At 51.9% G+C, this 22428-nt stretch overlaps 1 protein-coding gene across 1 annotated transcript in view; it reads right to left on the reverse strand.

Annotated features, from left to right (window-relative positions):
- Positions 1 to 22428, reverse strand: part of ALPK2 (alpha kinase 2) — a 116184-nt gene that overhangs the window by 5723 nt on the left and 88033 nt on the right. Inside the window, exons 6-12 of the mRNA XM_045296055.1 lie at positions 19710 to 19857; positions 17855 to 17982; positions 17735 to 17770; positions 13897 to 14171; positions 12431 to 12519; positions 7294 to 7511; positions 3556 to 3604 (exon numbers count right to left, since the gene is read on the reverse strand). Of these exons, the coding sequence (XP_045151990.1) occupies positions 3556 to 3604; positions 7294 to 7511; positions 12431 to 12519; positions 13897 to 14171; positions 17735 to 17770; positions 17855 to 17982; positions 19710 to 19857 (943 nt within the window). The remainder of the gene's footprint in view (positions 1 to 3555; positions 3605 to 7293; positions 7512 to 12430; positions 12520 to 13896; positions 14172 to 17734; positions 17771 to 17854; positions 17983 to 19709; positions 19858 to 22428) is intronic.

Below are 22428 nucleotides of genomic sequence, written 5' to 3' on the forward strand. Positions count from 1 at the left end.
AAGCAGGATGAGGGAGGGAGGCCGCGGGATGAACTCTGGACACAGAAGCTCAAGAGGTTCCTGGTCGGGGCTAGAAATCCAGTGCTTCTGGGAGGGTAGCGTGCCCCTTGGGACGTAAACACTGCATGCTGGGCCCTCCTGGACCTTGGCCCAGGGTTCCTTTCTTTGTCTCCTCTTCCTGTAATAAGGCTGTAATCCTACGTATGTATGGATTGTGATAGGAGTTGTACGAGCCCCCAATAAAATGATACATAAATAAATAAATAGCTTGCGGGGGGAGGGGAGAAAGACTGTAATCCTAAGTGTATTCTCTGAGTTCTGAGTATTTCTAGCAAATTCGCAAACCCGAGTGAGCTGTGGAAGCCAGAAGGTGAGGTGTGTGAAGGGAGCTGGGGCGTCCTGAGCTTGTGGCTGACTCCTGAGAAGGTAAAGGGAACCCCAAGTTTATAGTCAATGCAAAGCAAGACACCTGGAGGCTCTCCGCTTGGGCTGGCGTTTGGGGCCCAGTGGGCAGTCTGGAGCACCTTGGGAGCTCTGAGTCTGCTGCGGTCAGGTAGGACTCAGAGGAGGGTGTGTGGCCCGGACAGCTGCTTCAGAACTGGAGTGAGATGGAATGGAATTGGTTGGATCGGCGAGAGGAAGATCGAATTTGCTTTTATCCCAGGAACTTGTCTGAGGCAAATGCTCCATCGGAGGGGATGCTGGGGATCCAGGGGGAAATGTTCTGTCCCTAGCAAATGGGATGTGTGGTCACCCTCTCCTCGGGGTCCTCTGAGGGCATGAAACAAGGCTACCAGCAGGTGACCCAGAAGTGGGTGGGTGCCAGGCCTGCGTAAGGAGTAAGGGTCTTGCACGTAGCTGAGCGTCTTCAGACGGAGCCACCGCAGGAGAAACTATCCAAGCTGCAGCTTGCTTCCGAACTCCAACGAGGAGCTTGGTGCAACCCGAGAGAACGTCAAGAATCAAGGTCATGCGCAGGGGGTGAAAACCAAGAGTTGTCCCCCTTCCTCTTTTCCAAATCCCTCTTCTTTCCTCCAAGGAGCCCCGGCGGTGCTGTGAGTAAGGTCCGGCTGGGAACCCAAAGGTCCGCAGTCAGAGCCCAGGTGCCTGGCCACAAGAGACAGTCTGCTTCCATGGAAACCCACAGGGTGGGAACCGACCGGACAGCCCCGGGCTTGTTTGGTTTCTCTCTTCCTCCCGCCTGCCTCCTTCCAGCTGAAACACCAGCACACGTGTCACAGGGTCGCTGAGGCCTGTCGTTGCTGCCTCGATTCTGACTCACCGAGATGACTCTGAACCACAGCACCTAACCCCACCCGGCCCTGGGCCATCCGCACAGCGGTGACTGCAGTCCATAGCTGTAACCCCTGAGTAATTCATCTCCTTAATGGGCTTCCACTTTTTTTCCCCCTGGCCCTCGACTTTACCATGCAGGATGTCCCTGCCCAGAGACTGGTCTCTCTCCAGAGCATGGTCAAAGTATGAGAGGAGTCGCTCCATCCTTCCTTCTAAAGGGCATCTGGCTATCCTGCTTCCGAGACGGAGTTCTATGTCCTTTGGGAAGCCTGTGGCCCTTCCGAACCTCTTCACCAGCACCGATCCTCCTTCCATCTTCCTCATTCAGCAGGCCTCTGCGGTTCCTTGAGCCAGGAGCACCTTCATCCTCAAACTGACCCCTTGCTCCTCGAGTTAAGGACAGATGGCCAGAAACGGATGAGGAGCCCCAGCTGTTGGAGAGTCACTCCCGTCCCGGAGTCAGGTGCCCTCTCCGTCCTCTTCCCAACAAAAGCTCTGGGCGCTCGGGACACAGTTGTGGACACAGGGGCATGTCTGGGGTGGGGGTTGGAGGGGAGTTTCCAACACAGAACTTTAGCGCATCCAGAACCCCAGACAGCCTGCTGTCCCCTCATGGTCAAGTAAATCGTGCAAGGGGCAGCTGATCAGAGATACCCCACTGAGATACTGAGCTTCCCTTAAAACAGAAACCATTGTACTGCCAGAGAGTTGATTCCGACTCCTCGTGACCCTGCAGGACTCGGGAGACCGGCTCCTGTGGGCTTCCAAGGCTGCAGCTCTTTACAAGAGCAGAAAGCCTCATCTTAGGCTCATGAAGGGTGGCAGAAACTTCTGGAAAGGGCCCTTGGTGATGGTTGACCAACACGATGAACACTGTGAGGATCGCCACATTATGAATGGAAAGATGCTGTTGAGGCTAACGCTTCGTGACACCTGTAGTGACCGAGTTGAAGTCCACGCATGGCAATGGGTCTAGTTTTCCTGGTTTTCTATTGACCACACACAGATAGAGACGTCTGAGGAGGAGGACGAGAGCAGCAAAGAGGTACCGCACCGCAGTTCTAGCCAAGCCCCATCATCTGGCCACCCACGAAACAGCAAAGTCGTGGCCCACAGCCAGGCTGACTAACACCACCTGGCTAGTGGCCTGCTATTGTCCCCGTTGCCATAGTCCATCAGCCCTCTGAGGGACTTTTGAGGGCAGGGGAATAGTGTATTAAAATAGGCACATGGGGACCTCCCCTCACAGAAGGGTCACGAGGAAGGGATGAATCAACCACACAATATTCCTCTGGTTCCTTGAGGCTTCCTCACCCCCTTCTATCATGACCCCAGTCCCGCCTTTCACTGCGGGCTGGAGCAGAGCATATACACTTGTACAGGTAAGAGCTCACAACACATGGAATCCAGGTCAGATAAACCCCTCAGCAACAGGAATGGGAGTACCAATACCAGGAGGGGAGGGGAAAGGTGCGGGCAGGAAGTGGAAACTGATAACAATATGGACACATAACCCCCCCACCTCCCCCCCCCCCGGGGGAGGAGCAACAAGCCATGGGGAAGGGAGACCGCAATCGGTGTAAGATATGAAAAGAATAATCATTTATGCTTTTTCAAGTATACTTTATACTTTATCAAGGGCTCATGAGGGTTGGAGGGGAGGGTAAAAAGAGGAGCTGATACCAAGGGCTTAAATAGAAGGTTAATGTTTAGAAAATAATGATGGCAGCATATATACAAATATGCTTGATACAAGTGACATAAGGATTGTTATAAGAGCTGTAAGAGCCCTCAATAAAATGATCATTAAAAATAATGAGAAATAAAATAGGCACGTGAAATTCGTTGGGCTCAAAGGCAAGAGGAAGTATCCTTAAGAAGCTCTGCATTGGGCAGCTATTCGCTGTTAGTCAAGGTAGGAACATGGAACGTTTGTAGTTAAAAGAAATCCCAATAAATGCTGGTGCATGTGCGTGCACACACGCACACATGCACACCACGGCATCCCTGCCAGTAACTAATCTCCAAAGCCATTTGCAGGATGGGGGGTGGGCGGCAGGGGGTGTTCTTATTTGTTGCAAAGTGGGGGGACAGGTGGGCCTCCCTGTGGGATGGAATCCCCTAATCCTGGAGGTAGGTGGGAGACAGGAATTCATCCTGAGAGCACTGGTCAGCTGCAGTCACCGGCAGACCTGCCCCTGCAGGCAAGGCAGCCCAGTGTAGAATGGTGCATGCTCACGGAGGTTTTCTCCGACTCACCCTTTAGCCAGTGTTGCTATGCCAACGTCGGTTAGCTTCATCCCCACACCTGCAGGAAGAAAGAGTGAAGGCTCAGAGAAGGTTGGGGGTGGGTAGTGCCGATCGACCCCCATCTCCCTTCCTGAGGAAACACCAGCTTCAGAGGCTGCCTTCTGTGGAGGAGGGCAGCCAGGGGGCACGTGCCCACTCTGTGGGGAGTGAAGGGAAGGCAGGCACTGCTCTGTAGGGTCATGATGAGAAGACCCAGCTCTATGGAGTGGTGGTAGGGAAGGCAGACACAGCTATATGGGGGTGGGGTGGGGAAGGCAGACCCATCTTTGTGGGGTGGTGGTGGGGAAGGCAGATCTAGCTCTATGGGGTGGTGGGGAAGGCAGACCCAGCTCTATGGGGTGGCGGTAGTGAAGTCAGGCCCCCAGAGGCAGCAGCTCAGAGCAGAGGCACCTCCCGTGAACAGTGGGGTCTGCTCACCCTAAGCTTTCTCAACTCTGAGGATTGAGACCCCCCAGCCTGCATAGCCCACAGCCTTCTGAGGACTGACACCTAGAGCTCCTTCAGGAACTGTCTCCTCTGAAACCCTCTGCTGTGGGCTGGTCCCCATTCCCTCACGAACAAGGAAACCCTTCCCCACTGGAAGGAGGGATCGTGTGGGCCGGGGCGGCCAGTGTCCAGTGAGGAGGTCCCTGAAGGCCTTTGTTCTTGCAGAGAAGGAAGAGCCACGCGCCAGCTCTGCCACTTCCCATGGCCGCGTGTTTCCGGTCTGGGACTGGCAGTGGGGTGGGCTGGGCTGCAGAGTCCCACCCACATGCAGTCAGTGGCCTGGGGAGGGGATGCGGCATATGGAACACACAGTCTGTCCTAGCTGACATCCGTGAAGCCATCCTGAGTCAGGTGAGCAGACCAGCTGCCTCAGCCTCCCGCCCGGTTCAGCCTGGGGGACATCCCAGCCTGAGTCTGTGTGCTTCCTCAGAGCGGGGGTTGGTGGGGCAGCGGCTCAGGTGCTGGGGGTGTGAAGACCCCCCTCAAGCCCCTCACTGTCGTCACGTGGATTCCGACTCACAGCACCTTTATAGGAAGAAGTAGAGCTGCCCCTGTGAGATGCTGTAAATCTTGTGTTTTTTTTAATTGTTTTATGGGGGACTCTGATAAATCTTTTAATAATTCATCATTCAATTGTATTAAGCACACTGGTACCTATGTTGCCACCAACATTTCCAAACCCTCTTCTTTCTACATGAGCCCTGGCATCTGCTCCTCTTTTCCCCCCTCCCTCCAAGGTTGTAAAGCCTTGTGGGAGCAGACAGCCTCCTCTTCCTCCCGCAGAGCAAAGATTGGATTCAAACTGCTGGCCTTGTGGCTAACAGCCCAACACGCACCCACTATGCCACCAGGGGCTGCACAGAGAATGGGAGGTACCGTCTTCTCGGGTCAGGAGGGGCCAGGGTGCTGTCACCTGCAGCAGAGAGCAGAGCCACCTCCCTCGTACTACCCCAGCTCGGCCCCACATCCGGGGCCATCAGGGAGGCAGGCAATTGCCACCCAACCCCACTCCCCGGGGTCAGATCTGATGGCAGCCTGTGGTCACTGTGTGCCGTCCAACCATTTCAACTCCTAGCAGCCTGGCGTGACCGAGTGGAGCTGCCCGTGGGGCACCGTGGAGCACCGGCCTTCTCTCTCATAAGCAGCTGATGGGTCCAAGCCCCAGCCTTCTGGTCGGCAGCCAAGCATGGAACCCCAGACCCAGGGTTCTCCATGGCTCCATGGGCCCTGCAAAGGAAGGCTGGCGGGTGAATGGGCTGCTTCAGCAGAGTCTGGCCATGTGGCAGCTCCAGCTGGTTAGTCACAGACCCCAGAGCCTGCTTCTCTGTGCGGCACCTGCGGGCTAAACTAGACACGGCACATTGAGTGCTCTAGTGAGCCTTTGAAGCGCTTCGTTCACAGTTGGCAGCTAATTGAGCTCATTCTTTCAAAGCTGCTCACAACAAGAACCTATGGAGGATTGCTTCACGTAGCTTGTAGGCCGGGGTCCATGCTTTCAAAAAAGCAAAACACAAACAAGGGCTCCCCTCGGACATCTTGAATGTATTTCAGAATCGCAGCTTTTTTTTCCTTCCTGAGCTGCATGGACATCTGATATTAAAAAGTCACTTGGCAAAGAGGCTTTGCAATTGGGGAGTGGGGGTATTCCCACCCTGGTTGTCACAATTACCAGACAAACGTCACTTGCAGTTTAGAAAGGAAAAAAAAAGATATAACCTTTAAAATGAAATGGTTCTCTTGGTTTTTACCGTTGTGACAGCAGTCCAACTGAGGTTATTAAAGGCCTCTCTCTGGCTCACTGCCAAGGAGCTGATTCTGGCTCACAGCAACCCTGCAGGGTAGGGAAGAAGGCCCCCTGTGAGCTTCTGAGGCTTTAAGTCTGTATGGGAATGAACAGCCTCATCTTTCTCCCTCGGAGCAGCGGGTGGGTTTGAACCACTGACCTTTCCGTTAGCAGCTCAATGCATAACCCGCTGTGCCACCAGGGCTTCTATTGGATGATAATTTGGATTCTCAAAAGCTCAAACGGCGTTGACTTCAATTCTAATTCATAGTGACTCTATGCTTAGAACAGAGTACAACTGCCCACAATGGGTTTCTAAAGCTGTAAATCTTTATGGGAATAGAAAGCCTTCTCTTGCTCCTTTGGAGTGGTTGGTGGGCTCGAACTGCTGACCTTGTGGTTAGCAGTCCAGCTCCTAACCCACTATGCTACCAGGGCTCTGGTGCGTCATGATTAAGCTGAGCTGTGGGTCACCATACTCTGCAGGCTGTTCCTGATGGACGGAAAGACGGCAGCACTGGGAATGTGTTCCCTAGAGCTTGAGTTCCTGCATCTTTTGCGTGACAGATCCTTGAAAATCCCAAAGTGGCCTCACCAGTGGGCACAGCCCTGGGGTCCCATCCACAAGTCCGCTGGCAGGGGCACCGTTTGGGAAACAAGCAAATGCCAACCGGGAATCAGCAGCTTTTAAGAGTAAGTGGCTGGCGGCTGAGTTTGAGGGCTCTGTGGTTTTTCAGTCCTAACCTCGGTGTCTCTGTACAGTGATGAGAGGCGAACAGTGCTTGGAGAATGGACACGCTGTCTTCAGCCACTGTCATGAGAGAGTGAGTCCTCAGGGCAAGCACTCCACTGAAACCCCGCTCCACCACCTGCTGCATTCGCCTGCTTACAGCCATGCCGGCGGCTTCCCTGGGACAGGCGTTGAAGCTAGCTGTGTACATGCCCTGGGATATTACGTTTCTATGGAAACCTGAGTTGGAATGTATAATTCTCTGTGGAGAAGAAGACAGAAGGATGGCACCGCAGGAGCCTGAGCAGAATAGGTAGCTGTTGGACCGTGTTTTGTTTGGGGAATTGGTGTGTGTGTGGCATGGACGTTTCTTCAGTGGGGTTCCTTACATGTTTCTGGGTTTGCACTGACTGAGGGGCTAACAATAAAGCCCACCTTTGGGTAACGGGAAGGCTTTGCTAGGAGGAATTGTTACAACCTGTGCAATGACACCTTCTGGTTGGCCATTTCAGGACCCCTTGTCACAAAACTCAGTCTGGAGAGACGAACGCCCCTTTTGTTGGTGGCGCTGCCTAAAGGCATCATGGAGTTGTCTAGGAGACTTGCCCCCACACTCCCCTCCCTCCCCATCCTCGCCCGCCCCAAGCACACAGCATCCCTGGAGCCTGAGCCAAGCCTCCCTCCTCACCCTGCATGTCTGTGACCAAGAGGCAGCCGCTTGTCTTCTGGTATACCCAGTGCTGGAAGGTGCAGCATTTCTGACCAGCCTCCGACTCTCTTCTCAAAAAGTTTATTTCCTTCCCATCCCGGATGGAATACTTCACAAATTCCCCGAGCAGCTCCTCCTCCACGGTTGCATACGGGATGTTGTTCTCAGGCCGGTGGATGAGAAAAATAGGAATGATCCTGGCAGGGGAGAGAACATGGACCCACTTGGAGCTCAGACAAGCAGAAACACCCAGGTGCTGCTACTCCTCCCCGGAGCAGCAGAGAGCTGCAGTCAGTCCCTGGCTTCCCCTGGATTTAGCCTACAATCCTCCCCTGCGATTGTTTCACTAGGTAAGAGGGTACATTTCTGTTTTTATTTCTCCTAGAGTTGCCTAGGAATTTCTCCTTGGAATGGAATTTAGTTGTTCATAGATGTCTGTATTATAATTATAGCTCAGTGGCCTATTGATCAGATAACAGTAGTTCAACCATCCTTTCATCTATCTATCCACCCAACCATGCATCTATACATACATCCATTCATCTACTCAACCATGCATGCAGCCATCCATCCATCAGCTATCCATCCATTCATCTACTCAACCATGCATTCAGCCAACCACCCACCCATCCATCCATCCAACCATCCATCCATCCATCCATCCATCCATCCATCCATCCATCATCTATCCATCAGCCATCTACCTATTCATCTGCTCAACCATGCATGCAACCATAATCTATCCATCCATCCCTCATCTATCCATCATCCATTCATTATCCATCCACCCATGCATCCACTCAACCATGCATGCAGCCATAATCCATCCATCCATCCACCCATTTATCTACTCAACCATGCATACAGCCATCATTCATCCATCCATCCATACATCCACCCATTCACCTACTCAACCTTGCATGCAGCCTATGAAACCATCCATTTATCCACCCTCTCATCTATGCATGCAGCCATCTGGGCATCCATGCATCTTTACTTCCTTCCATTAAGTCAACAAATATTTATTAAGTGGTTTCTATTGTCAAACACTTCTAGACATTGCTTCAGAAAGCATTGTTGTTAAGTGCCAACAAGTCGGTTCTGACACACAGCGACCCTGTGCACAACAGAATGAAGCACTGTGTGGTCTTGTGCCATCCTTACAATTGTCCCCGTACCTGAGCCCATTGTTGCAGCCACTGTGTCCATCGGTCTCATGGATGTGGATTTATATAAATATAAAATAGAGGTTCTGCCTTGTGAAACCAAAGCGATGGCAAGGAAATGGGCAGGGCAAGTGTGGGCAAGGGGCTGCTAGTTCACATAAGGTAGTCAGAGGTGGCCCTGCTGCAGGATAGGAGGACCTGCGAGGGATGGTCTTCATCCCTCCGCCTATCGACTGCTCACTGTGGGCAAAGCAGAGGAAGTTCTCTAGCAGGAGGCACAAAGCATTGCCTACAGGTCTAACCCAGCCCCACATTGGTTATCGTAACAGCCCTCAAGAATAATTTTCACGGGTGAACATTTGAAACCCACTTGATCATAAAAATTTCCCCCAAAATCACTGCCATGAAGTCAATTCCAACTCATAGCAACCCTGCACAGGAGAGTGGAGAACTGCTCTTGTGAATTTCTGAGACTAACTTTTTAATGGGAGTAGAAAGTCTTATCTTTCTCCCTCAGAGTGGCTGGTAGGTGTTAACTGCTGACCTTGAGGTTAAGCAACTCAATTGTTTAATCTACGAGGGCTCTGATCATAGAGGACCCTAATTCTGAACCGCAAATCAGCAAAATACTATTGAGAGAAAACAAATTCTTCTTCTGATTCATAGACCTATATTATAAAAATTATACTCAATGATTATGTTTTAAATGTCATAAAAATTGGTAGAAGTCACTTCTAGAAATATCTGTGTAAGAGCCTTTATTCTGCCTGTTGGCCCTCAATATTTTAAATATCGACTTCCCCAAAGTCTTCCAATCCTTGACGTCTATGACATAATTGCCACAGGACTGGTCTTCTGTAGATCCGTCCCGTTTGAACCCTTCAGCTCCTCTCTTGTTCCCCACGGTGACAAACTTGCTCCCATCTCCCCATCTTTCAAAGTCACCCCCACACTGGAGGAAATGCAAGGTGTGGCGACTGGCCTCCGTGATCAACTGCCTCCTTTGCCAGGAGACCAGAAGAACTGGGGGATGCCAGGCTACTATCATCAAACCTTTGGATCAACGGTACGATAGAACAATCCTCACCAAAGCGAGTGGGGAGGGGGATGCAGAGCCAAGTTTCAAATTCTCATGGCATCCGGACTTCCTGAGCCCGTCAAGGCTGGATGAACCCCTGAACCCACTGCCCTGAGACCATCTTTCTACCTTCAACCAAAAATATCCCTTTGAAGTCTTCTTAAAACTAGACAGCGGTTTAGCTTCGCTAGTTGAGAAGGTCTGCCTTGAGCCTTCTGAACATTCTCTTTTTTTAATCTATCTCAATGGGATCCCCTTGACAACAGTGACTCAAAGATTAGATAGGAACCTTATAGGTTGTGAGTTTATGTTCATGGAGGAAGACCCTCTCAGAAAAGAAGGGTAAGGCTGATGCACAACTCCAGGGCAAACAATGCCACTAGAATCAAGCTGATAGAAATGGCTGACATGGTGTCTGCTTTGCTGTGCTGATTCTCAACAACAATGAAGCAAACCAACTTCATACAAAAGAAATTGCCCCCACTGTTGTCCTCCAAAGGGGCTCCCCCGACCCACCCCCATTCTACTCCTCTTCATTTGTTCTTCCACTTCTTGAAAAGGTGGCTTCCATGTGGGTCCCAGGCCTTGATTCCAAATCTCTCCTTGACCCATTGCTCCTCATTTGACAAGGGGACCCATTCTTTTTTAACATTTTATTTATTTTTATTATTTTATTATTTTATTTATTTTTAACAATTTTATTGTTATCCCAATCCATACACACATCAATTGTGTAAAGTGCGTTTTGTACATCGTTTCTCAAAAGATTTTCTCTCCATTTAAACCCCCGACATTAGGTCCTCATTTTTCCCCTCCCTCCCCGCTCCCCACTCCCGCATGAGCCCTTGATAGTTTATAAATGGGTATTTTGTCATATCTTGCCCTGTCCGAAGTCTCCCTTCATCCACTTTTCGGTTGTCTGTCCCCCAGAGAGGAGGTCACACACAGTTCCATGTACTCGGTTCCCTCTTTCCTACCCATTCTCCCTTTACCCTCCCTGTTTTGCCACTCACACCACTGGTCCTATAGGGCTCATCCGTCCTGGATTCCCTGTATTTTCAGTTCCTATCTGTACCAGTGTACCTCCTCTGGTCTAGCCAGTCTTTCAAGATAGAATTCGAGTCATGGTAGTGGGAGCGGGGAGGAAACCTTTAGGAACTAGAGGAAGATTGTATTTCTCATCATTGTTACATCGCACCCTGACTGGCTCATCTCCTCCCCGAGACCCCTCTGCAAGGGGATCTCCAGTGGCCTACTAATGGGCTTTGGAGACAAGGGGACCCATTCTGATGGCCTCTAATGACTCCAAGGACCTTTCGCAGCTGACACTGCTGACCCCTTCTCCCTCGGGAACTCCTCTTCCCCTGATGGTGTCCCACCGCTCATGTTTCCCAGCGTTAGCTGATACCTGTTCCACTGAACACACTCCCTGCCCCTAAGGCTCGGTTTCTCCACGTTCCATGCTGAGCCTCTTGTGTTCTTGCTCTACGTACTGTACCCAGATCGTGACTACAGCCACTATCAATGTGTGGAGGCCCAGCACACCTAGCTCGCTGGCTCCAGCCTCATCTGTGAGCTCCAGGTATATGTGGTCAATTAGCTACAACATTGGACATACCTCAATGTCACAACCGTCACACATGACAAGGGCAAAATTCATGTCTCCCCTTTCCACCCACCTCTATGAATCAGTCTGTTGGCAGGGCAGCAATATGAATCAGTCTGTTGGCAGGACAGCATCAGCTACCCAGTCTCCTAAGTTAGCAACTTTGGAGTCATGGTCGAATTTTTCTCCCTTCTTTCCTCCACACAACATTCACAATTAATAGTCGCTTCTCTGACTTCGCTCCTACCACTCTCCCCCCACTGGCATCCAGGCACACTGGCCCCCTCTGTGTCTGGAACATGCCAAGCCCTCTACTGCCCTGGGCCTTTGAACTAGCAAGACTCTGGATCCGGAATGGTCATTCTTCAGCTCTTCAACGAGCCAGCTTCTTTTCATCATCTTAGTATCTGATTACATGCCATCCCCTTAGGAAGGCCTTTCCCGACCACGCAATTCATTCTTCCCTGACACGCCACTGGGTCTTCCTTTGGCCGGAGGATGAAATGGTTTCTGATCCCTCCTGTGCTTTTCTGTTTGCGGATTATTTGGACAATGCGGGAGAGAAGAACTCCTACGTGTGACGTGTTGCGGTTGTGATGTGGTTAGGTCCCGTCGAGTCAGCTGCAAGTCATGGGACACCCTGGGTACATTCAATAGGACAGGACTGCATTTGAGCCCCCCTGTCCCCCACTGTGTCAATCCACCACACTGAGGTTCTTCTTCTTCTGCGCTGACCGGCTGCTTTATCAAGCACGCTGTCTTTCTCCAGGGCTTGGTCCCTCCTGATAAGTCCAAAGTATGTGAGATCAAGTCTCAGCATCCTTGGTTCTAAGGAGCATCCTGGCTATACTTGCTCTTGCTTAGGTATCCTTCTAGCCATCCTGGGGATATCCAATATTCTTTGCCAACCAACCCCATGATTCAAATGTGTCCATCTTTCTGATGCTGCCTTTCCTACTGCCTGGCTCTCACAGGTGTATGGCAGATACAGTTATTGAATGAATTGAGTCATCCATCCATCCATCCATCCATCCATCCATCTGCCCGCGCAGGCACACACGCATGTATTCAAAGACTCTTTCGGGGGTACCTCTCTCCAAGCATCTGGAGCCATACGTGAGCGGGACGGCAGTTACATGTGCCCTCGTGGGGTCTACAAGCTGAAAGATCAAGTGGAACCTTCATCCTCCCAGCCCGGCTCACCCTTTCAGCTCTCTGGGTCTCTAGCAACTTAGGGTTGGCAGTACCAGACAGGCGAACACTTACTCGGGCACTTCTCCAAAGCCTTCCAGAGGCTGTGCTTCAGCGGCGTAGATCTTGGCATAATACCGGGCAGTGTTTTGGACGTAGCATTCCTGTGTCACCAAAGAGACGGGGAAGTGACGTTACCAGAAGAAATCCAGACAGAGGGTTGATGTCAGGCTAATTGGCAGAGTTGGATTCAAGCTAATAGGGAGATTTCCCAATGTGGGTCATGACTGTGGGTTCTCAAACCCTCACCATGAGCCGGGTTGTAGAAGTAATTATCATTGAACGTAGAGTTGGCCATTCACAGAGACTCTCTGAGCCCCAAAGGAACCGTCCCCGGCAGAGGTCAGATGGTCTCTGTAGCAGGTGTCCATGGACTATAACATTCTAGAACCAGCATGGTGAAAGTTCACCCCTGAGCTGAGATGGCTGACCCCTGGGCAAGACGCCAGAGGAAGCTCTTGGTTGGTGGCCTGCTGGGATTCCCCATCTAGATTCCTCGTCAGAGTTGTCATCGGGGCAGTAAATAGTAAGCCCTGGGGCAGCATGGTTGGCTTAGGAGAAAGCAAGCTGGAGCCTGTTTATTGGGGGCGGGGCCTTTCAGAGTAGCCATCGAGAGGCTGGGGGGTTTTTCATGACTGGGCCAGGCAGTGTTTCAGAGGGAAGGACCGCTCCGTGAAAGGGAAGAAAGGAGAGAGGAGGGATAAGGAAGGTGACTGCAAAACCCTCCAGTGGAGAAGGTTTGTTTCACACACGCAAAGTCCCCGAGGACATCGCTGCATCTGAGAGAATCACGGGTGGCAAAGGTTTGGCGGGACCCAAGAGATCCACCCAAGTCTAACCTCTTCATGGTATGGTTTTGACAAGGAGAGACGTGCAGTCAGAGCTCGGCCCAGCTCTCTTGATCGCTTGGCCAATGTTGGTGCCTCCTGAGGGAAGTCCATGTACGGGCTCAGGGTCTCCTTCACCCTTAAAAGTTCTGTGGCTCAGCGACATGGTAGAGGTGTGGGCACTGAGCCAGGGACACAGGGCAACTGCTGGCTTAAGGGCTGACATGGGTCCACACTCAGGAGCAACCATTACTGTCACTCGCAAAGGAGCCCTGAGCCCTGAAGGACCTGCCCCAGGGAAAAGGTCAAGTAGTCTCCATGGTCCCTGATTTATAAAGCCCCAGAACCACCTTGGGGAGGTGGGGTGTAGCTTCTGGTTCCGCTTGGAACCCCTACCCCCATGCTATGCCATGTCCATGAAGATCCAAACTCCCAGGGATCTCACGGGGCTTCTGAGGCCCAGAAAGTTCCCAGACCCAGCTCAGAGCTGGTGAGGTGTCTCCAGCCAGTGGGCGGGTGTGAGACCCAGAGACAGAGGTGGGATGCCCACCTCCCTCCAGCGAATGGAACCTCCACTCCCAGGCTGATTTGCACCTCAGCCCCTCTCACGCCGGGCATGGTGCATGCCGGGCAGGCTTGGGCAGATGGACTGACCTGGGCAGCCAGGTTGTAGTTCTTCTGGACGAGCTCGTCATTGTTCCTGGTCCCGTAGGCGATGGCGTTGTGGACCTTCAGCACGCAGGCATGGCCTGGCTTGAAGACGGGCGTGAGGCCCTCCATCACTGTGCTGCGGAAGGCCTTGCGGTGGACCCCTTCCCCGAAGTGCAGCTCCTCTGTGGCTATCTGACCCCGGAGGCTGCCCCCAAAGTAGCTGTCCATGAGGAAGTCCTCTTTGAAGAGGAGCTGGCTGAATTCAATCTCCTCACAGCCTGAAGCACAGCATAACTGCAGTGAGATCGCATACCCTCCCATCCCCATGCTGGACTAACTAATCCTACCCCTAGAAAGGGCCACTGACAGGCTGACCTGTGGCCCCTACCACTCTGACTCGAGGTGACCCAGGTTCACTGGCCCAGAGCTGAGCCCAGGGAGTTCTCTGGGGGAGTCTAGTCAGAGAGGAATGTGGCCATTCGAGTTGTGCAGAAGGCAGACTTTTCTTTGAAACCTTGCAGGCTCCAGCCCTGGCTCAGATTCCAAGCTGCCTACCATGTCCTCAGGGCTCGCTCCAGGCGAAAGAACCAGCACCCCACCCCCCATACTGGAGTCCACCCGACAGAGCTATGCAAATGAGTGTTGGTGTCTCAAGACACTTCTCTCAGGATCTTGGCTGCACCCATAGGGGTTAAATCCGGGTGCTAAGAAGAGGCACACAGAGTGAATGTGCAGGAGTGGGGGAGGGTCCTGGTAGGAAGACTGCTTAACGGTGGGGAGGGCACCCCCAAGCATGTTCATAATGCCTGACCACACTGCTCAGCAGGGCTAGCCCGGGTCATCCTGGGCTTTCTCCTGCTTGTCGTCCTTTTGTTAGTTTTTAAATGAGAGGATGCCTTGTAAAATGCTGTTTGTTTCTCCTATGGAGAATGAACTACGAAAGGGATTAGCAAGCTAGGGAGGAAGAAGGGAGAGGAGGAGGGCAAGGGAACAACTCCGTCTGCCAATCAAGGTCCTACAGAAGTTGTGGCAGTTAGGTAATTGTTGTCAATTTGAGACTTCAGAGTGAAGGGGTGGAGTTTAGCCTGTCAATCAGGTCGCAGCTTGATGACTTCATTTGGAGGCACTGAGGAGATAAATAGCTCACTGGAGGTGGGACACACGTTTACTCCTTGGGTTTGAGAAGAGCTCATGTAAACATTATGTTGAATGCATGTCATGGCGTTTGCTAGACCGTTTCTAGCCCAGACCAAGTGACTTGCCTTTCAGGGGCATAATGGCTTTTTGATTTATTGTCCCGTTCTCACAAAGCCTTCCCCACTTTCCCAAGGAGCCCTGGTGCCATGCGGGGTTTCAAGGCAGGCTGCTACCTGCAATGTCAATGGTTCAAATCCACCAGCCACTCCATGGGTCCGGGACTGTAAAAAGTGACCGTCTCTGACGTGCCCACAGGGGCAGTTCTACCCTGTCCTCTAGGGTCACTGTAAGTCAGCACCGACGTGATGGCAGTGGGTTTGGATTAGGATTCCCTACCTTTGCAGGTATTTTGCTTGCTTTAGCAATCAGCCCATGCAGTAAATCTTGAAGATGCTAAATCAATTTCATTTGCATATCACTTCCCAAAGTGACCAAGGCAAACCAGTGGCCTGTGGATCTACTCGGATGATGGGGCCCACATGTGTCAAGGCAGGATTGTACCTCAAAGGGGTTTCAAAGGGAGGGTTTTGGAAGAAGATTCCAGGCCTTTCTTCCGAGGCACCTCTGGGTGGACCCCAATCTCTGCCTTTCTGGTCAGCAACCCAGCACATTGCCCACTCCCACTCTCAGGCCCCATGAGGGGTCGGCCCAGTTCCTGCACCTCGTCCTAACAGCATGCTCAGTGACATCCTGTCCCCAATCAGCCACCGGGCACTAGTCACCCTTGAGAAACAGAAAGACTACACAGCAGAGCCTCCTGAGCCCCAGGAGGCTGGTACATATTTTCCAGCTCAGCTATGGGTGGAGGGAAGAGCCTCATGGCAGAGTGGTAATGTATTGGGCTGCTAACTGCAGGGTCAGCAGTTCAAAACCACCAGCTGCTCCTTGGGAGAGAGATAGGGCTTTCTACTCTTATAAAGAGTGACAATCTCAGAAGCGTGCAGGAGCGGTTCTACCCTGTCTGCTAGGGTCCTTATGAGTCGGCACTGACGTGATGGCAGTGGGTTTGGGCTGGTTTTCTGGGCGTAGGGGGCGATCTGTGTAGAGGTAGGCATGAATGTGGAGGTGGGTGTCTGTGTGGAAATGGACATAGTGAGGAGGTGGGTGTAAGTGAAAGTGTGCATGCGGAGGGTATGGAGGTGGTGGGGGAGTGGAAATGGGTGGAGGTGGGTGTGAGTATGGAGGTGAAGTATGTGTGTGGATGTAGATGTGGAATGGGTGCGTGCAGGTGGGCATGTGTGGGAAATGTGTGTGGAGGTGACTGTGGGGGGAGAGGTGTGTATGTGTGTGCGCATGTGTGTAGGTGATGTGGGTGTGTGAAGGTGACTATGTGTGAGGAAGTAGGTATGTATGTGGAGGTGTGTGGTGGTTACATAATCTGGTGTCAACTTGCAAAGGGGTGGAGTCTAGCCTGTCAATCAGGTCACAACTTGATGACTTCATTTGGAGGCGCCACCGAGGTAAATAGCTCACTGGAGGCAGATACACACTCACTCTCTGTGCGACATTCCTGTTGACAAGCCACAGGGAGCTACGCTGATGGAGCCAGAGCCCTGGAGGTGGAGGAGCCATGTGGAGACCCACACCAGCACTGAGACGCTTCCACCACCACTGGATCTACAAGATTGTCTACCCACTGGCCTGTGATCTCCCTGCATTCAGCATCATGGCATGGCTGTGTGAATCTAAAGAGGAATTTATGGACTAGTATCAGACATATGGGCTAATATCAGACTCATGGACTTGATCTAGACTGGGCTGGGATATTTTCTTAATGTACAATTTCTCTTTGATATAAAGTTCTCTCTTACACCCATATGGGTGTCTCTGGATTTGTTTCTCTAGTCTACCTGGACTAACATAAGGTGTGTGTGTGTGTGTGTGTGTGTGTGTGTGTGTGTGTGTGTGTGATGTGTAATTTCCCCTCAGAGGGAACACGCAGACTCACTAAGCTACATCCGCTTGGCGGCCCGCCCAGGGGCAGGCTGGGAGTTCAGGGGCTGCTGCTGGCTGCCGTTTCCGGAAAGCGCCAACACCCTCTTCCCCTTTCTTATGTTGCAGGCGAGTGTCCCCCTCTCCCCCGTGAGTCAGACTGAGATGTCAATGGAAGGCCGCCGAGGCGCTCCCACAGAACTCCGCCGTCCAGTCACGGTCACCTCGGCGATAGGTCAGGGTAGAACTGCCCCGTGGGTTTCCGAGGCTGTGCGTCTGCATTGAAGCAGAAACCTTCCTCTTTCTCCGGAAGAGCAGCTGGTGGTTTTGAACTGCTGACCTTGTGGTTAGCGGTCCAATGTGTCAGGGCCACCCGGAAGTCCCTGAGCCACCCCTCGGCGTTCACACCTAAAGGAAGCAGTCTTCCCCGCGCCCCGTCCCCTGCTGCCAGCACCCACCACTGCCCGCATCACGACACACCGTGTTCTCAGAGTCTAATGGAACTGTGAGAAGAAGGGGCTTCAAAACGTTGATGGAAAAGGGAATTCACAGATCACGGAGGTGTTCCAGGAACTTTTTGAAGCTCCCACCCACGAAGCGAGGACCTGACGTTCAGGTGAAACAGCCCAGGATAGGTAGTCCTTCCTCCCCCAGCCATTCCTGAGCTCGCGCCACGCTGCCTGGACCCCTACCTGCCCCCAGACGGGCTCACCTTTGCTCTCCTGCTGTGCCGAGAGCCGCCGCAGAACTAGGAGACAGAGAGAGGGAGGCTTCAGGACAAATGTGCACGCTGAGCCGCCTGCGAGAACCAGCAGCGGTGACCTTGACCTACCTTCTGCCGTGAGCCTGAACTCAGCGGTCACTCTGCCGTAGGTGTTCTTGATGCAGCAGGTATAGAGGCCTTGGTCCTTTTGACTGGCTTGCACAATGGCCAAGGAGACAGTGGAGTGGTCGCCCGCACTGCAGGGGGACATCAACAAACCTAGTCATTCTAAAGCCGCCTGTTTCTACTGGCCTCACAGTAGGGCAGCCACGGACTCCTTTGGCCCCAAAAGGCAAGATCGCCACAGTCACCACAAGCTGGGCAGGACTTCTAGACATTACATTTACTCTATGCCCTGGAGTCCTGGTGGTGCAGTGGTTACGCGCTGGCCTGTGATCCGGATGGTTGGAGGTTCGAAACCACCAGCAGTTCCCTGGGAGAAAGATTTGGCTTTCTACTCCTGCAAACAGTTACAGTCTTGGAAACCCACAGCGGGTTGCTGTGAGTCCGTGGTGACTTGATGGTGGCCAGTTTGGGGTTTTAGTGGCCCATGACGTGTACGACAGCATGATCAGGAAGCTAGAAGCCCGGGGAGCAGGCCTAACCGGTGAAACAGAGACGCAGTGGGAGCCCGTGCTGTTGGAAAGGTCAGTTTGCTGCACGCAGCCTCGCCACACACTTTCAGTGCGTTTTAAAACAAACAACACAATTCCCGCAAAGTTCAATAACCCCTCCCACAACCTGCTGCCAGCGAACTGCTCCCAAGCAAAGTACATAACATGAGAACTGCCCGTAGGTGACGTATCTATTTTATATTACATTCTAGTTTATTTTCATGGGCCTTTTCCACGAAAGAAAACGACTTCTTATCTAAGTCCCCAAACAGTTCTGCCCAGTGTTTGTGGAGCATCCTCTCTGTGCCTAGTGCTGGGGAAACTTGTGATTACACCTTTTAAAATCAGAGGCGTTGCGCGGAGAGTCCCCCGTTAGGGAGCGGGTGGCCAGCGAGAAGTACCAGCATAAACTGGGGAGGAGGAGGAATACGAAGAAGGGATTTCACACCTTTGTGCCCAAGTGGTCACTCCAACAAATGTCGACCCCGTAGGACAGAGAAGAACTGCCCCGGGTGGTTTCTTAGACGCGGATGGTCAGCTCATTTCGCGCACACAGTGGCTGGTGGGTCTGAATCAGGCCAACCTTTCAATTAGCAGCTGAGCGTGTACCCATTGTGCCAACAGGTCTCCTTTCTAATATCCTCCCAAACAACACAACACACACACACACAGCCCCCACTGCCATCAGATCTATTTCAATGCCTGGTGACGCTGCAGGACAGAGCAGAACTGCCGCTGTGGGTTTCCAAGGCTGTACGTCTTTGGAGCAGCAGAAAGAAAGCCTCATCCTTCCTCCGTGGAGTGACAGTCGGGTTTGAACTGCTGACCTGGTGGTTAGCAGCCCAATCCGCAGTCACTATGCCACAGGGCTGTCTTTCTGATAACCCTGCTCTCCTAGCTTAGAGATAGACGGCTGTGCACCGCCATCAACACAGCTGTTCCTTTTCGGTCATGTTCAGCCTGGTATGTGTATGTGTATGTTTCTCTTGCATTCACCTTCTCGGCTTGGTCTGTTCCTGGTCTGGGCAGCAGGAAATTAGACAGAAACACACTCACAAGAACAACTCACGGACAGACAAGCTCTTTGAACTCGGTGTCACAGACCTTCCATCTAGACAGCCCGTGGCACATCTCCCTGGTTTTAACAGCCTCGATGAGCGGTCCTGTGACGCCCCAAGGCCACGGAGGCCCTGCCACCCTGCTCCCCTGTGCTCTGTCTGGAGTCTCCTCTCCAGCCTTCCGTTCCACTCTCCTGATACCTGGTCTTCCTCAAGAACCGCTGTGAAGGGGACCCAGGGCCAACAACCTACCTTCTCTGCACTTGGGCTATGGGCTTCACATCCTTTGTCCACCAGATGGTAGACTCTTCATGAATTTCCGCAAACTGGCAGCTTAACCTCACATTTCCAGAATGGTCCGGAAACATCTCAGCTTGAATCTTTCTCAGTAATACGGGAGCTGGAGGCAAAAGACGGGCAGGTCAGTTGGCCCTGGTGGTGCAGTGGATAAAGACCTCTGATGCTAGCCAAAAGGTTATCGGTTCAAACCCAAGGACCGCTCCCCTGGAGAAAGCTGTGCGGCCTGCCTCTCTAAAGATGACATCCTTGGAAGCCCCATGGGGAAGTTCTATTCTGTCCTGCAGGGTTGCCATGCATCCCCATCACTTGGCAGCACTGGGCTTTTATCTTGGTATAGGATGATGCCACCTGCCAAGGCTTTCCTATGTGAGTTCACTCTGTTCTCCAACAATCCCAAGAGACAGGATGGTCATGATCATCCCCTTTATGGTGGAAGAAACGGAGTGTCTGGGAGGAGGTGAGACTTTGCTAAACAGAATGAAAATGAACAGGTCCATCCAGTAGAAAAATCAGGAAATTCACTTTACATTCCTTAAACGTCTCTGGGTTGTATCTGTAATGCCCAAAATGAAACAGAATTCAAGAGATTTATTGTTTTTGTTTTTAAGAAAAGTAAATGCCTTGTTGTGGTAGTTACATCATCTGGTGTCGCTTTGAGGATTAAGAGTGAAGGGGTAGAGTCTAGCCTGTCAATCAGGATATCGCCAATGAGACCTCTGTGGGGCATGGCCTTCTCCTGAGGATCCTGGGAACTCCTGTATTTCCTCCTTTGAGATGGGAGATGCTCGCTCTGTTGGCTCACTCCCTGCAAGACGTCCCTGTGGAGAAGACACATGGAGAGAGGCTGATGGAGCCAGAGAAGCCATGTGGAGACCCCTGCCAGCGCTGAGATGCTTATACCACCACTGGATCTCCAAGACTTCCCACCCACTGGCCTGTGATCTTCCTGCATTCAGTGTCATTGTATGTGTTTCCTGAGTCTGAAGAGGACTTTATATATTGGTATCAAACCTATAGGCTACTATCAGACTTACGGACTTGATCTGGACTGGGCTGGGATGTTTTCTCAATATTCAAGTATTCTCCCTGGATTTGTTTCTCTAGTCTACAGGACTAACACACTAGTCTAGGTAAGGAAGGCCAAATATGGATGCTTTAAAATGATCACCAGGTGATTCAGGTAAGAAACGGAACTGGATGAGGGGATAGAACCCAGTCTTAATTATTCAGATAGTTGTGGCTAAGCCCCTAAGATGTCAAAGCAACTCAACCATGGGCTCTTTGTCAACGAGATGCTTCTTTTGCCCTGGGAAAGGCTGAATGGAAGGCTGAATCCCAGTTGTCATTGCTGAAGATATTCTCTGGGACTGCAGTGGTGGCCAATACCAATCTCACGAGAAAACGAGAATGAACTAGATTAGAGCCAATAAGGAAGCGACTCCACAGGGGCTGGTTTAAGCTCTCAGGGATGAGATTGTTTTGCACAAGACAAGCAAGGGTGTTACTTTGAGGACTAACGTGCATCTGATCCAAGCCATGGCGTGATCAATCATCTCCTATGCGTGTGAAAGTTGGACATTGAAGAAGAGAAGAATCACTGCATTTGAATGATGGTGCCGGTGAGGACTGTCAAAAGAACATACACGTTTGTCTTGGAAGAAGTACAGCCAGGATGCTTCTTAAAGGCCAGGGGAGAGAGACACCTCATCTCAGGTACTTTGGACATGTCAGGAGAGACCAGTCCCTGGAAAGGGACGTCGTGCTAGGTCAAGGGGAGGGTGAAGTGAGAGGAAGACTCTTGATGAGATGGACTGACACCAGGCCCGAAACGATGGCCTCCAACATACAGCAATTGTGAGGCTGGCGCAGGCCTGGGCAGCGGTTCGTTCGGTTGTACATCAGGTCATTCATGGTGCGTTGCCACCCACTTCCTGCTCTAACAGCTGCAGCCGGGGGTGAGTTTGGCATGCTGGGCAAATGTGCAATTTGTCAAGAAAGCCACTGGGTGGCAGCATACGCGTTTGCAAAGACAAGGTTTGCCGCCCACAAGGGAGCCTGCAGGCTCCCTCGCTGGGATGGATGGGATGTCTAGCCAGGTGGTCAGAGCAATTTGGTAGGCAAGGACGTCCTGGGGGCTTGCAGACAGTTCAGCTGCTCACCTGACAGCTCCGAGTTTGGGCCCACAAGAGCACCTCGGCAGAAAGGCCTGGAGATCCACTTGTGGAAAACTAGCCATTGAAAGCCGCAGGGGGGAAGCACAGTTCTACTGACAGGGGTGGGGTGGGGGTCAGATGGGAGAGGGATGGGGAGTGTGGACTCCATGGCCACCGGTTAGTTAGAAACTACCCAGACCGTGGTGTCTGTCTGTCTGTCCGTCTGACAACTTCTGTCACACATCATAAAGAAGCATCGTTTCATTCGGCGACACTCATTAATGAAATGGCTGAATGTTGATCAGTTCTCTTTAGCACAGTGACTCTGTCTAATCCTTCCATCTCCTTTCCATGCTTCCTGCACCATTCAATATTTTGCCCGTAGAATCCTTCAGTATTTCAACTCGAGGCTTACATCCTTTCATCCTGAGATACAGAGCGTGTTCCTCCCGTTTAGGTTTCCAGCTTCAGGTATTTGCTCGTGTTATTAGAATACTTTGCTTTGTAAGCATAATACT

Source organism: Echinops telfairi, unplaced genomic scaffold (assembly GCF_000313985.2).
Source record: "Echinops telfairi isolate 266 unplaced genomic scaffold, ASM31398v2 ScPeMD7_7400;HRSCAF=8409, whole genome shotgun sequence".
Taxonomy (NCBI): Eukaryota; Metazoa; Chordata; class Mammalia; order Afrosoricida; family Tenrecidae; genus Echinops; species Echinops telfairi.